At 40.5% G+C, this 13,916-nt stretch overlaps 1 protein-coding gene across 1 annotated transcript; it reads right to left on the bottom strand.

Annotated features, from left to right (window-relative positions):
- Positions 1-2,129: 2,129 nt before the first annotated feature.
- On the bottom strand, positions 2,130-6,218 carry rpl14 (ribosomal protein L14). The gene is made up of 6 exons (XM_071500359.1): positions 6,114-6,218; positions 5,457-5,558; positions 5,271-5,365; positions 4,577-4,676; positions 3,196-3,249; positions 2,130-2,225 (listed from the first exon to the last, which is right to left on the bottom strand). Exons 1-6 carry the CDS (start codon positions 6,114-6,116, stop codon positions 2,166-2,168), a joined length of 414 nt encoding a protein of 137 aa, XP_071356460.1. The 5' UTR covers positions 6,117-6,218; the 3' UTR covers positions 2,130-2,165.
- Positions 6,219-13,916: the final 7,698 nt, after the last annotated feature.

Raw genomic sequence — 13,916 nt, 5'->3', positions numbered from 1 at the left:
AAAGTTATTATTAGTATTAATCATAAATATTTGACATATACGAAGATATATACATAAATGAGAAATTAACACCGAGGGACAGAGTTTGCCCTTGTATGTAATGTATTTTATATGTGTTTTACTGTGTCGTTCTCGCTAACTCCTCTGTTTATGGTGTGTTACACAACGTAAAATGGGACCGCTTGACACATTAACCTTTTAATTTGAAGGAGTATTCGCCTGTGTTCCGGTGTCGTTGTTGCTAAATGACAGCTCTGTCCTCACTGCGCTTCGGTACCATTCATCTTTGACGTCAGAACTGTGCTGAGAGAAAAGCGTGTTTATCAGGCCCCATGATAATAACACTAAATCTATTATTTCTCACTATCTGACCTTGGCCCATGCTGGGGTCACATTTTAAGGTGCTTAACACAGAGGAATTGGGAGGGTGAAAGATAAAATTGGTGTTTTTATTGCATGGCTCAGGCTACAAAGGAACAATGGGTCATTATCAGCTCTTACACTTCCTATATAAAACCCAGGCAAGCTGTCGGTCAGACCACTGAGTGAGTTGGCCCGCAGGCCTCCTCCAGCCCTCACCCATCCTCAGGCTTCATTTCCCAGGAAGGAGTCCAGTGCCTGGTGAGTGGTGGTGAGAGGGGAGGTGTGTTGGCATCAACTGTATGTCCCTGTTCTCTGCGCTGAACCAGCTGAGCAAAGTTGAAGTGTTATTGTGTAATATTTTCAAGCTTCTCTCTGAGCTTTGACGTAGAGCCTGTTTGGCAGGTGGGAGGATGTCCCACCATACTGGTTTATGTCAGCCATGCTTGAAGATTTTTTGATAATCATCTTTTCCATGTTAAGGCTTTTGGTGACAAGCAGCACTGTGTGGTGCTGTGTTTAATTGGCACCTATTTAGCTTGGTAATAAATAATTTTCTTCCATCATGACAACCAGGAAGCAAACAACTTTCCAAAGTATTTAGACTACAGAGGAGACAGCTTTGTATTCGGGGAACTCAAATCTACATCTGAAAGGCTATTTACCTTGGTATTCTGCTCATTTTAGGTAGAAAGACAAAGGGGTCAAGCTCCACCATTAGCTGAGACTGCCATCTAGTGGTTGCATGGGAAAAGTGTTCTTGGCACAAAACTAACAGTAGAAGAAAAATATTAGATTTGTATTATTTTATCCAATCATTAGCTTTATTTATGAATTTCCCATGCAATTTCAAATCAGAAAAATTACTCTTACTTACTATTAATTACTTACTTACTTACTTACTGCTACCAGGGCCACGGTGAAGACTAATTTTTAAGCATTCTGAATCAATCCTAAATCCTGGTGAAATTAAGTCGTGAGGCCCGGACTAGATTGAGAGGAACAAAGTAGGTAATAAACACGTCAAAATTAAAGTTAATGTGGTTAACAGCCAAGTAGATCTCTCTGCAGGAGCAAGATCTATGCTTGCAAACTGGAAGACAAATACTATCCCCAACATTAAAATGGTCCAGATGACTTAGTAATAACTATAATTCTCACTTTAAGATTCAAAGACAAACTACACAAATTTTACACCTTTGTAATGTCTCGAAGTATCACATAAATATGTAACAAGATAGAGAACTTGTTTCCCCATGTTTATTTCATTATAACCCTTTCCTATGTTCTAACTTACTGAATATCAGTGGACACTACATTCTTTGGTTTCAGGGTTGTCAAAGTGAGCAACAACTAATTCACTGTTGTCTGTGAAGCCAGCTGCTCGGTAAAACGTTTTCCATGCGAAAACCACGTCATGTTATAATCATGTTTATGTGTATGTATGTATAATAATCCCAATAGAAACAGGCCAAACTTTAGGTCCAGTGAGGGACAGCTGCTGCTACTGACTCTGGTGTGAGGCACAAAGTACAACTTCTGTCACACACAAGAAACCTTCTGTGTAAACTGCATCAAGTGTTGGTTCAAAGAACAAACACTGTGCACATAGATTTTATGTATTAATGTTTTCATGAATGTAATACTTGAAAGTTGATATTGAACAGTTGATCAAATTTATTCATAGTAAATGACACCAGAAGTGGAAAAATCTCTCACTGAGTTATTACATGTTTTGCCACATTGCAGTAGAAAACAGGACACAGATGAACAATTCAACAGGAAGTTTATTTTGTGAAAACTGTTCACTTCTTTGCTGCCTCCTTCTGGAGCTTCTTCACCTCATGCTTGATGATTTTGTTCCTCTGCAGAGACAAAGAGAATAAGTGCATTAATTAAAAAATACTCAGCGACTGCTGCGGGGTCATCACACTTCACACAGAGTAATGGACACTTTAATCTCAAGTGTCACTGGCTGTTAAATCAAGCTGCAGCTTGGAAAATTAATCACTTTTCACTTGCCTGCCAAAGAATGAGCAGCGACAATGCCAAAAACTATGACCAATGTTCGCTCACTGGCACAATTAAATCAAACCCAGCCATCGTTACATTTATTGACTGCTGCTGTTTAGTCAGCAATCTGTAAAAAGGCACAGACACTGATCACATTTAACAAAGCTGGCCTCACTAAACCAACCATGCTCTTAAAGTGGATATGAACTACACTGTGTCAATACAGCACGTCCACATCCAGCTACAATGGTGGATGAACAGTATCAAATCACAACATGTATAACAAAGAGTGGCATGGTTTAGACGAAAATGTATTAAATTGTTAATTGGGAGGTAGTTTAGTTGTTACTACCGCTAAAGCTGATAAAGCACAGAAAAGGCAAGTCCATAGAATATTTCTATAGTTTACTACAATGTAATTCTATAGTATAAACTGAATGACTAAGAATGGTTAAAGCATTCATGTCAACAGGGAAGAAGAGCAAACATACTGCTAACTGTTTCAACATGGTCAATAAAGTTAAGAAATGTACACATTTAAATCATCAGGGCAGTGTGAAGACATGAGCACCTGGATCTACCGAGGAACACACAAGTCATTTTCAGCCCTGTTATTAATCACTTCATGAAAACAATCATGCATCAAGTCTACACATTTGCTTTATTTAGTCTTAATACTTCTTGTTTCATTTGTTTACATTTTTACTGTTCTTCCTTTCCAATTTGTTTTTGAGAAGGTTTTTTCCTTCACTTGTTTGTACTTAACAACCAGGACTCAGTTTTCTGATCTTAACAGCTGATTAGTGTTTCTGTTGCACTTACCATCCTCTTGGCCTTCATCACCTTGTAGCGGTCAAAGTCAGACATTTTGGCCCTCTGCAAAGATAACCGAGAGGAGAAGGTCAGTGATAATAACCTGAAGAACTGGTATCCAACTCAAATGCTGGAGAAAACCACAACACTAAATCTGCCACTGCTTATTTTATTGTATGTGCCACATGTTGTGATAATGTTTCTGAATGAGGAGTGGTATTAAGGTGAAGTTTAACTAATTTCACTTTTTGAAGATTAAGAGAGAGAAAAGTATGTTGGGATGTATGTGATCATCTAGGCCAGTTGTAAGGGGTGGCAACCAGGACTATGCACTTTCATTAAGAAAGATTTGTTAACCTGCCCGAAGTTTACAAAAGCTGTTGAGCCAGAGGAGGTTTGCCTGCTCTACACAAATCACTGTCTGAAAGCAACACGTGAAATTAAGACATTTATGAAACCTAAAGGCAAGATAAAAAGAGCAGAAGCAGAATTTGACACGTTGTGGGTCAGATGTTTAGCAAGTTTTTACTGTCATCTTGCACCTAAATTAATCACACAAAAGACTAGAAGCTATAAGGACCTGTCAGGCTCAGCCCAGAAACTGACAGTGACTGATCGGCCTCACACATCAAACATTTGCTTCATGGAAAAAGTGGCAAACATTAATGCTAGGGAAAACAGAGAAGATGTTTTTTTTTTTTGTTCCCCAGTCAGAAATTATTGGGGCTGGGAATCTGTGAGGAATAACAGCAGCACATGAGAAAATGAAAACACAGCCGCCATCAACACTCGCATGATATATACCTTCTGGGTGCATGTTATGTGGTGCGCTCAAAGTTAGTTATCACCTTAACACTGACCAGTTTCCATCCAGTAAAAGCCACCACTGTAGCAGTCGGGTTTTAGAGAGTGCAATCCTTTACCTGTGCTACATAACACCTGAAGCTGAGATTACTCGCTCACTCAGGTGAGATGGCAGCCAACATCTTCACCTACCCATTGTCAACTTTGTCACCATGATTACTCTGGCTTTTAGCAATATAAGAAACACTGATGCTATGTTTCAAGAAATTCAGGTGTATACTGATTCCTGAAAGGTACTCACCTACAGTTTACAAAAGAATACACTTAATCTGCAGTCACATAAATAACAGTAAAACCCTATATAGCTAAAACCCCACAATTTAACTAATTCTGAAGACACATTAAAAAATGTTCTAGTATCAGATGTTTTGTGCCGTAAAAAATGCAGTACTCTTATGGAAGCCAAGAAATCCAACAGCAGGACCATGAAACTGCAAAGACTACTACTGATGAAACTGTGACTATTATCTATACGTTTTAATATAAAAGATATTGATAATGACAGAAGCTGAAATATAGCCTTTACCTTTTGTCTTGCCTCGATCTTCTTGGCCCAGCTGCTTTGATCCCACTTCTCGTTGACTTGGGCCTTCTCCCAGGCTCTCCTCACAAACTTCTGGCGGGCACTGTGAACCATAACATACAGTAAGTACTGACAATAGAGCCATGCGTTGATGTCTAATCACATGTAATCACTTTACAAAAACCATTTCTAAAACAACCACAACAAAACAAAAAACAAAACTCAACACAGCTCCGTTAAAAGCCTGTCCAGTCTTAAGTGATGTGGCCAATTAGACAGTTCTTAATACAAGAGGTAATTCATTCAAGGTGGTCACACTGGATGTATTTATGTACATATGTGGAGTCAAAATCTATCCTTGACTACAATAATGGACCAGCATGTGAAATATTGTGATTGCAGTTGGTACACCTATTGTGTAAGCTGAGTTGCCCTTAATCACGGAGGCTTTCAAAAAAGATTGACATATTTGTATGTAGCCTGTTAGAACCAGGAACACACGTTTTCTTTCTAGTACTCCTAGGCAATAAAAAAGTCACTCAAGAAATCTTATAAAAAGGCCAAACTGTTAGAGGAAGACATTTGCAAATGAGGTCTAATCTACACATTCTTATACTAATTTGGACTGGAGAGACAATCTCCACTGACTCCTTTGCAGGATTTTTGGTGGTATGATCTGACCATTGTTCCCACTCACCTGTGAGGTACTTTGATGACATAGTCTGTGAGCTGCATGCACTTGAAGGGCATGGCTTGCCTCTTCACCCCTGTGCATGGACCATCAACAAGAGCCTGGAAAACACAGGGCACAAGAAACAGTCAACATCGACAAGTAAAAAGTAAGGCCAACACTTATCAATTCACTGTACTAAAGAGCACTCACCCTGTTTTGGTCGATGACATCTACGATGGCCACCAGCTTGCCAGCATGGGGTCCAAAAGAGATGTAGGCAACACGTCCGATCTGAACGAAGCGCTTGAACACCTGAGAAAGACACCGGACAATTAGACATCAGACATGACTGTAATGAAACAGAGACTGGCGGACACACAACATGAGGAGACTTTAACATCTGGGACAACCGAGCAGGTCGGTGTGGAGGCAGGGGAGCTAGCCGGCTTGTAGCACAGCCACAGGTGATACTGCTCCGACTAGCTAACGTTAACTAGCCAATGCTTATGCTAACGACGTAACAAAGTGGGACTATTTTGAACACTGTGCATAAAATGTATTTAAAATGGAACAACTTCAAGCGCATGGTTTAGGTCTGTATTATGAAGGCAGAACAAGTGAAACGGACGATCCTCCCTGAGCAGCTCTCGGCCCTCTCAGCCTGACACACCACGTTGTAATGCGGGCAAGAGCCGACATCTTATACACTATAAATTAAAACTTAAAGCGTGCGGGTCTATGTCGGATACTCCATAAATGTGCGTATGGGTGTGTTACCAACACATACGACCCTTGTTGTTCCAGAATAATGAGATATATGAAAAGAAATTCGACTTTGTAAAAGCTAAACCCTCATGGCGAACTCACCATGATGGCAGTCCGGGAGCAGAAAGGACGTTAGAGCTTCCGCCTGCCGCACATACGGCTTCCGCCAACTGGCCGCACATGCGCAGTCTGTCCTGGTTTTATATTTCTGTGTGTGCGTTATAATAAAGTGTTAAAATAGTCTACTATTATGAAGCTGTTAACAATATATGTTTAATGTAGTGCGATATATATATATATATATATATATATATATATATATATATATATATATATATATATATATATATATATGCCGCCAGACAAAAACATGTTGCCTTCACTGACACTGTGGAATGCCGGAAGTGAGTAAATCAACCTCACACAGAAAAAAGCCACGATTTTCAAAGTTGTTTTAAAAATGGAAACTTATGTCTAGTGCATTACAATTAGCAAAACTTGGGGATGGTTTCCATTTACTTGCACTCGACTTGACTTGGCCTCTGCTGTAACTTTTTTTTTTTTTTAAATAATCACCAAATAACCGAGCAATATTAAAGCTACATGTTTGCTTTGGTTACAGCAAGCTTGCCTCTATGTCAGAATAGTTTTGTGAGACCAATAGAAATATGACTTGCCAACTTGTCTTTCATTAACTGCTGTAGTTTAAATAGTAGAGAATGGAGATGAAGGCATATTTATAGCAGAGAGAACAGTATATCTACTGTTTTAATTAACGTGCACAGATAATCATATAGGTCCTATTGTTAACATATAGCTCTGCTCACAAGAAACCACAACATACCATACAAAAACTGTTCAAAAAATTCAGCATAGGCATTTTTAATATGTGAAATGGATGAACTTAGCTCAGTTGAGCTTAGTTCTCAGCTCTCTTAGCCTGGAGACCACATCGTAATGTGGGCGTGATACATACTCTGGATAAATGAAGATATAAATTACATATATCCTCATTTATCCAGAGGATGTATTTATGTGATGATAATATTCCCTGATAGGTGACATATATGACATACCTCACTCTTGATGTAGGGATATATATTTCATATGAGTCTGAATAAAAAACAAGGGCTGCCATGTTGCCAGAGGGTGAAAAGAAAACAAATCTAAAGGATTAAAAAATGACCTATAAGAGCATGCCTTCTTTTAAATAACCATCAACTGAATTAAACTGTTTAACAGCTTTCTTGCAGGGAATGAAAACTACAGTGTTGGTGCCCATATGTAACAAAGAGCTGCCAGCAGGAGGCGCATTTCTTTTACTGTTGAACTGATGAGTGTTTACTGCCACCAGCTGGTCACAGTGAGGAGCTGCAACTAAACTACATGACGATATGAAACAATTAAGTAAAATGAACTTAAATGCATCTTCATGACACAAATTCTACATGATGTTTTATTTACTGTTTTCCTCCATTAAGATTTATCACTATATTCAGGTTGTGACAACTTTGAACTTAGTTGTGTTTACTCAGTTGCGTTAAACCTTTTTAGTTGCAGGGACACAAACAAACAAACATGTCTGAAACTACTTGAACAGTTTATTTAGTTGAATGGTGAACACAATCATAACTGACTGCACAACAGTTACATTACAACACTATTCTCCACTTAACAGTACTACCTAAAATACTTTTAGTAACTTTTTTTCTTTCTCTTATCAATGACGTTTTCATAAAATTATCCCACTCCTCTGATGTTTAGCTGACATCATCTTTTCATTATAATTACAACTGTGTGAAACGATTCTCTGAAGCTTCTCAGTTTGCTGACATTTTATGAACCAGCTTTGTGAATGTTTTAGACGGTGATGGAGGCAAAATTAAAGCGCACAGGGTCTGTGACAAGCAGATTTACATTCATTTTGTTGTGTAGTGTAACATTTACTTGCACAACACAAAAAGCAAACAGTGCAGTCACACTTAAGCCTTTTTAGGCACAGACAGAGAAGAGAGACCTACTGCACTTTTTTCCCTTGTGTGTTTAGGTTTCAGCAGAAGCAAATGCACTTCATGTCTTCTTTGTAATTCCACACCTCTTCAACTGTGAAGCTCATCTTATTGTAATGATGTGAACATTAAACACGCACTTCATGCAAAGACACAGTAATTTTATTATTATTCATTTTTAGTCTGTCTTTTTTAGACTGAATTTAATATTTCTACCTTTAAAGAGAAAAACACAACTAAAATGAAATTGTAGTTATAATTTTTATTTTTTTGAATGTAAAATGTGGGAGGAACCGGAGCACCCGGAGTAAACCCACACCAGCACGGTGGTTCAGTGGTTAACTGAGCCACCGTGCTGGCCTGGACATTTCTCACAGCAGACATTTTGACTTGGAAACCACAAGAGTGCCTCCATCAAGGTGTATCAACTGCATCATGTGTCAAAATGTCTGCTGTGAGAAAGGTCTGTTGGTGGCATTCATCTTGAAGGAAAGCAGTTCTCTAGGTTCTCGACTACCCTCCATCTCATCTGACCTACTACAAGTCAGGTGAGGTGGAGGGCGAATGTGAGGATTTGAGAACCTGATTGTGGTTTCCTTCAAGATGAATGCCGTATTGGGGAAGGGGACGGGGGAGGGGGCGGGGGTAGGTGTGGAGGGGGAGGAGGGTGGGGTGATGGTGGTGATTTAGTCATCACGGTTGCCCTTGATGCACCACCTGAAGGGCTTGGTCAGAGCTTTCCCCATAGCTGTGAAAAACCTGGCGACCTTGGACTTCTTCTTCTTCTTGGGTGGACTGGGGAGGGCATTCACATGGATTTCAAGATACTTCACAAGAGCATCATCAAAAGATGGATCATCTGATGATGTTGCAGCCTCCAGTAGTTGCTCTGGGCAGACAAACTCCTTGTGAAGATCTTTAGTCATGGCCTTGTTGATTTTCTTCATCTTGTCCTTGGTCTTTCTGAAATCAGAATTGCGCATGTTGATCTGATCGTGCGCCACATCTGTCAGACGCTTGGTGATGGCGTTGATATCTACCGCCTGTGGGGATCCTGCAGTTGTGCTCGGGACTTTTGTGATGAGCCTCAGGAGAAGAGCAGTCATGAGGTCGTTGGTCATCTTGTCTGTTATAGAAGAGGAGCTATCAGATGACTCTGCTAAGAGCCCCTTACCTGGCTCCTCAGGGGTTGACTCCTGACTGGGTTGACATCCTTCAGGACTGGGGTGAGAAACTGGTGGAGGCTCCGAATATTTCTCAGGAGATTCTCGCGGTGCCAAGTCACGACTATCGACATGGTCCCTGACATTCACACCTTCATCATTGAAGGATTCAGATGCTGCAGCTTCACATGGAGGTGGTGTCTGACCTGAATAAGGTGTAGCCTGCTTGTCGCTGACTTCAGGGGACTCTGGCACGATGGTGTCATTGGTTTCTGGTGTGGACAGCATGTTTGAGATAACCTCTTGGATGTCACTGAGTGCACCAGACACTTCCTCACTGTAACTAGTTGTCTCTGAAGGCTCTTTGTTCAACCAGAGTTGCAACTTCTGCAGGAACTTTGCCACAGCGTCCTCCGTCATGGCGTAAAGAACTTCAGGAGAAAACTTTAACCGAATGGTGCCCACCTTCCTCTTGAGTTCAGAGATGACAGAGTTAGAAAGAAATCTGTCCATTGAAAATGTGGGAACCTGATACGTCCGACCAGCCATCAGATGCTCGTACACTTTGTCGATCAGTTCCTTTGAAAACTTCTTGATCTTGTCACTGGCCTCCATGTTCTCTGGTGTTTTGCTGGCATGTCCTGTAGAATCCTCCGGCTGGAGAAGCTTGTCAAACAAGCTGTCCACATCAGTTTTTAAGGTCTCCAGACTAACTGTGGACTTCTTTGTCTCCAGGCCGATCTCGCTCATCATGCTGGTTGGACTGGGAGCTTCAGGTGTAGTCACTGGAGACTCTTGAACAGCTCCTGGTAGCAGGTATTCGTCTTCGGTGAGTCTCGGCTGAGGGGACACTGAGCTCTTCTTGAGACTCACCAGGAACTCTGAGTCTTGTGTCTTCAACTTGCTCTTCAGCTCTGCCATCATTTTGTCAAACTGTTCCTGGGCAAACCTGGAAAAGCTGTGTTTGCGATATTTTTGGTTGGCATCAGTGGTTCTGTCTGAAGGTCTGGCCTGTGCAGCAAAGAACTCTCTCACCTTGTTAAAAATTAAACTCATATTAAAATGAGGTGTCGGTGAGCTGCTTTTCTCGCTGCATCCAGCAACATATTCAAAGTTGTCATAATGCAGATCCTCCAGTATAACTTTGACGATATCAGATGCTGCCTCCTGAACATCCAGAACATCCAGAGACATGACAGACAGGGAAGAATCTTCGTCCTCTTCTGTCACGTCTGGTGTCTCGCTGGACCATTTCATGAAAATGTCAGTCACAGCTTTCGTTGCTAAGGGGACAGAGATCTTGGACTTTACGCTCAGAGGTGTTTCACATTTCTCTGGTTCCTCTATTTCAAGGATCTCTGATGTGGACTCTGAGCTTTTGTGTGGGGCAGACTCGATGATTTCTGGATGCCAGCACTCTCCCAGGCACTGGAATTTCAGGTTCTTCAAATATCTTGTCAGACATTTGGCAGCATGAGACACCATTTGAGCAAGAGACGTAATGTTGGACATGGAGCCACTGACAAAAACAGCAGGCTGTGAAGGCCAGACAGGGCTGCTGATGGCCACAGACACAATGGAGTTGACTTTTTCTGTAACTTCCCTCTCCACTAGTGCTGTCAGCTGTTCAGCACTCTCACATTTCTCCTGTGGGACATGAAGAGCGACAGCAAAGCTACCAGAGAGAGAGTCTCCCACTTTTGTGTTGAGGTTCTGCAGAGATGTGGTTAAATCAGCCTGAGATTCCCTCCTGTGAAAACTCTCCTCAATCATGGGTTTGATCATTCTCAAAATGATTGTACAGAGTGTCTGTACCACTTCTGTACACAAGTCAGCCAGCATAGCAGTTGTGGCTGAGTCGGGAATCCCTTCAGCTAACATGTTCCACTGTACTGCAGAGAATCGTTCAAAATATTTGTTGACTACGGGCAAAAGAGCCTCGGGTGTGATGACGGTTGGGTTGTCCATCTGGGATCCGGATCGGTCCATCGCAGACAATTCTTGTGTCACTACGCTGCTGTAGCTTCGCTTTGTTACAAACTTACTGTAAATGTTCAGCAGTGTTTGAATTTTCACTGTTCTTTCAGAGTGTGTGCTTGAAGTCACTTGTCTGGAGTGAAAATGAAAATGCAGATTTTAAAAGCCAGTTTACCATGGAGACTTTCCACTATATGACGTCATGACGTGGAACAAAGGCATTTCCTTCCATATCTACGTCACAAAGGCAATTACGTCTCTCTCTCACACACATTCACGCATGCGCGCACAAACAGAGGCGCGCATGCGCACACAGACGCTCCACAACTCATCATTTATTATTGAATGAAACACGACAATCAAGTACAAATCTAGTTTGTTTTTTTTAATAAGTGGAATTTTTTTTAATTAAATTGAAATTGTATCATTATTATATGTACTATTATTATTATCATCCATATCAATCTCCCCAAATAAAGAGTGAATGAAGGTGTTACCTGTAGGAAACATCAGCGCTGCCTCCTCACAAGCCGACGGTACAGCCTGTGTTGTTGATGATATGGATGAAACAGTTGGGCGGTGCTGTCACGTCAGGATCTAAAGATGCCTCCATTCATGAACTGAGGTAAATGTGTCTTTCATTCACCCCCCACATGAAGGGAAGTCAGCACAGTTTTTTCTTCACATGGAGTCAGGAGAGTCCACGGACCACCTGTGCGCTCAGGACGCACGCCAAATCATTCCCATTATACCGTTATTGTGCATTGTAGTGTATTAAAAATGTGTTTTTTAAGGGGAAAAGTTCAAAATCTTTTAATATTTCAAAAAATCGTTCAGTCTTTCAAAAGCGGTACAGTGTGCAATGTCCTGTAAGCCTCCTTCAGTCGCCTGCGTACTAGTTCAGCACAGAAAGCGGAAGCGGTCAAAACGTCGTCAGGGAGCGGGCGTGAAAACAGTCCTCCTCTCTGAGGTCGTCAGGCAGCTCTGTGTCAGAGAGCACACCCTGGTTTCACCTTAGTTTCACTTTGACTTCTGTGAAGAAACTGAAGGCGGCAGATCCTCAGCAATGGTAAATACCTTTTTTAAACTTGTATATGTTTGATAAACATTAATGATCGTGGATTGTTTTAAATCACACTTTCGATTGATTTATTTCAGATTTAAATTTAGTAACATTAACAGCGACCATGGAAAACATGGGTTATGTGCATAGTTCGCCTTTTATGTTGTTTACTGTGTAGGAAAACATCGTTGTCAAGTGTGTGAATATAGTTTTCACATTTGAGATGATCAGCCTCACGAAAGAACAATGGCTGAAGCCTGAAGCCTCGACTCTGGTTGTGTGCGGGGGAACACATGAGGAAGTATCATCCTGCTGACTGTTGTACCACCTATGAGTAATGAAGCTGAAAAGCTCATTTTTAAACTGTAATTTGAAAAGGATTCAGATTTATGAAACTTAATTCTATACATGACTATTTATATATTGTGTGTATGTATGTGTGTGTTTGTGTGTGTACATATGATATTTTATGTACCTCATTTAACTCAGTGTACAATTTGTTATTCATATAAAAGAGGTACAATTTATCTATGTCATTGCTTGTGATGAAAAAAAATGGCAAATATGTTATCAGACCATGAGAGGCTATTGAAAAACAAAATATCAATGATAAAAAAATTTAAAAATGAAAATGAACAATTATGATTACAATTGTTGTGTTATGGGTCAAAATTAACCACATATACTTTCCTATGAAAAAAGTATAGGTCTCCCTGTATATTTTTGTATATTCTATGCAAAGCTGTTCCATGCATCACAAGCTGCCCAGACACTGATGCCATATCTTACAAGTTTATTGGCAATGTATTGCAAAAATGGACAGCATCCTTTGAACAGGACCAGCCATTCATCTACCGTGAAGGCCTGTGGCAAGCATCCCACCCATTTGTTCCTAACATCTTATATGAGAGAGACTGAGAGTGAAATAAATTCTAAAACGTGTAATACAATTATTAGTGGTTGGTTTTTGTTTTTGTTATATTGCAAATGTGTTCCAACCTCTCCCTCAAATAAATAATTTGAATACTATGAATTTTTCTTTTTGTCTTTTTTTTGTTTGTTTTGTTTTTACCAAAGCCTCGGTCTCAAATGTTTTATGTTTTGTCTCATAATCTTTTTCTATAATTATCTCTTGAGCTAATCATCAAGGTGAGGTGTCACGAATAGTTGCATGATTGCAACGTCCCATGGGTGTCTTGCATTGTTTCCCAAATTGAAAACACTATTTGTGATTGTTCAAATTTCAGAGTAAGATCCAGGGACTGGTGGAACAATGTTGCTTCCATCCTTTGAAAGACACGGTGGCACAGGATTTTTATACTCATATATCGTCATCATTCCACACAGTTTGAGGCTCTTATAACAGTTTCCTGAGTTGCTGCAGAAGTTAGGGTTGCAGAAGTTATTGCTTTAAATCATTTACTCCTTATACTGTCAGATCAAGAATGTTCATTCTTGGCTTAATATCGAGCTTTTTTAGTATGAGGTGTAGACTTATACAATGCACATATACAATGGATGTAGCCCCTGTAATGTCACCCAAGAAGTCTAATCCAAAAATGGGCAAAGAGGTGTGTGGAGCCGAGACACTGGTGAATGTCGGTTTTATCAACTGTGGCAAGCATATGATCCCGTTAGCATCCTTAGCACAGCTCGGCGTCTGGGCCTCTTGCTGGAAGGCTAACCCAAGGCT

The sequence above is a fragment of the Trachinotus anak genome, unplaced genomic scaffold (genome assembly GCF_046630095.1).
Source record: "Trachinotus anak isolate AG129_WGS33_773 ecotype Australia unplaced genomic scaffold, CSIRO_AGI_Tana_v1 ptg000016l, whole genome shotgun sequence".
In the NCBI taxonomy this organism is placed as follows: Eukaryota; Metazoa; Chordata; class Actinopteri; order Carangiformes; family Carangidae; genus Trachinotus; species Trachinotus anak.
Note: the sequence above shows the minus strand (reverse complement) of the source record. Positions and strands in the feature narration are given on the sequence as shown.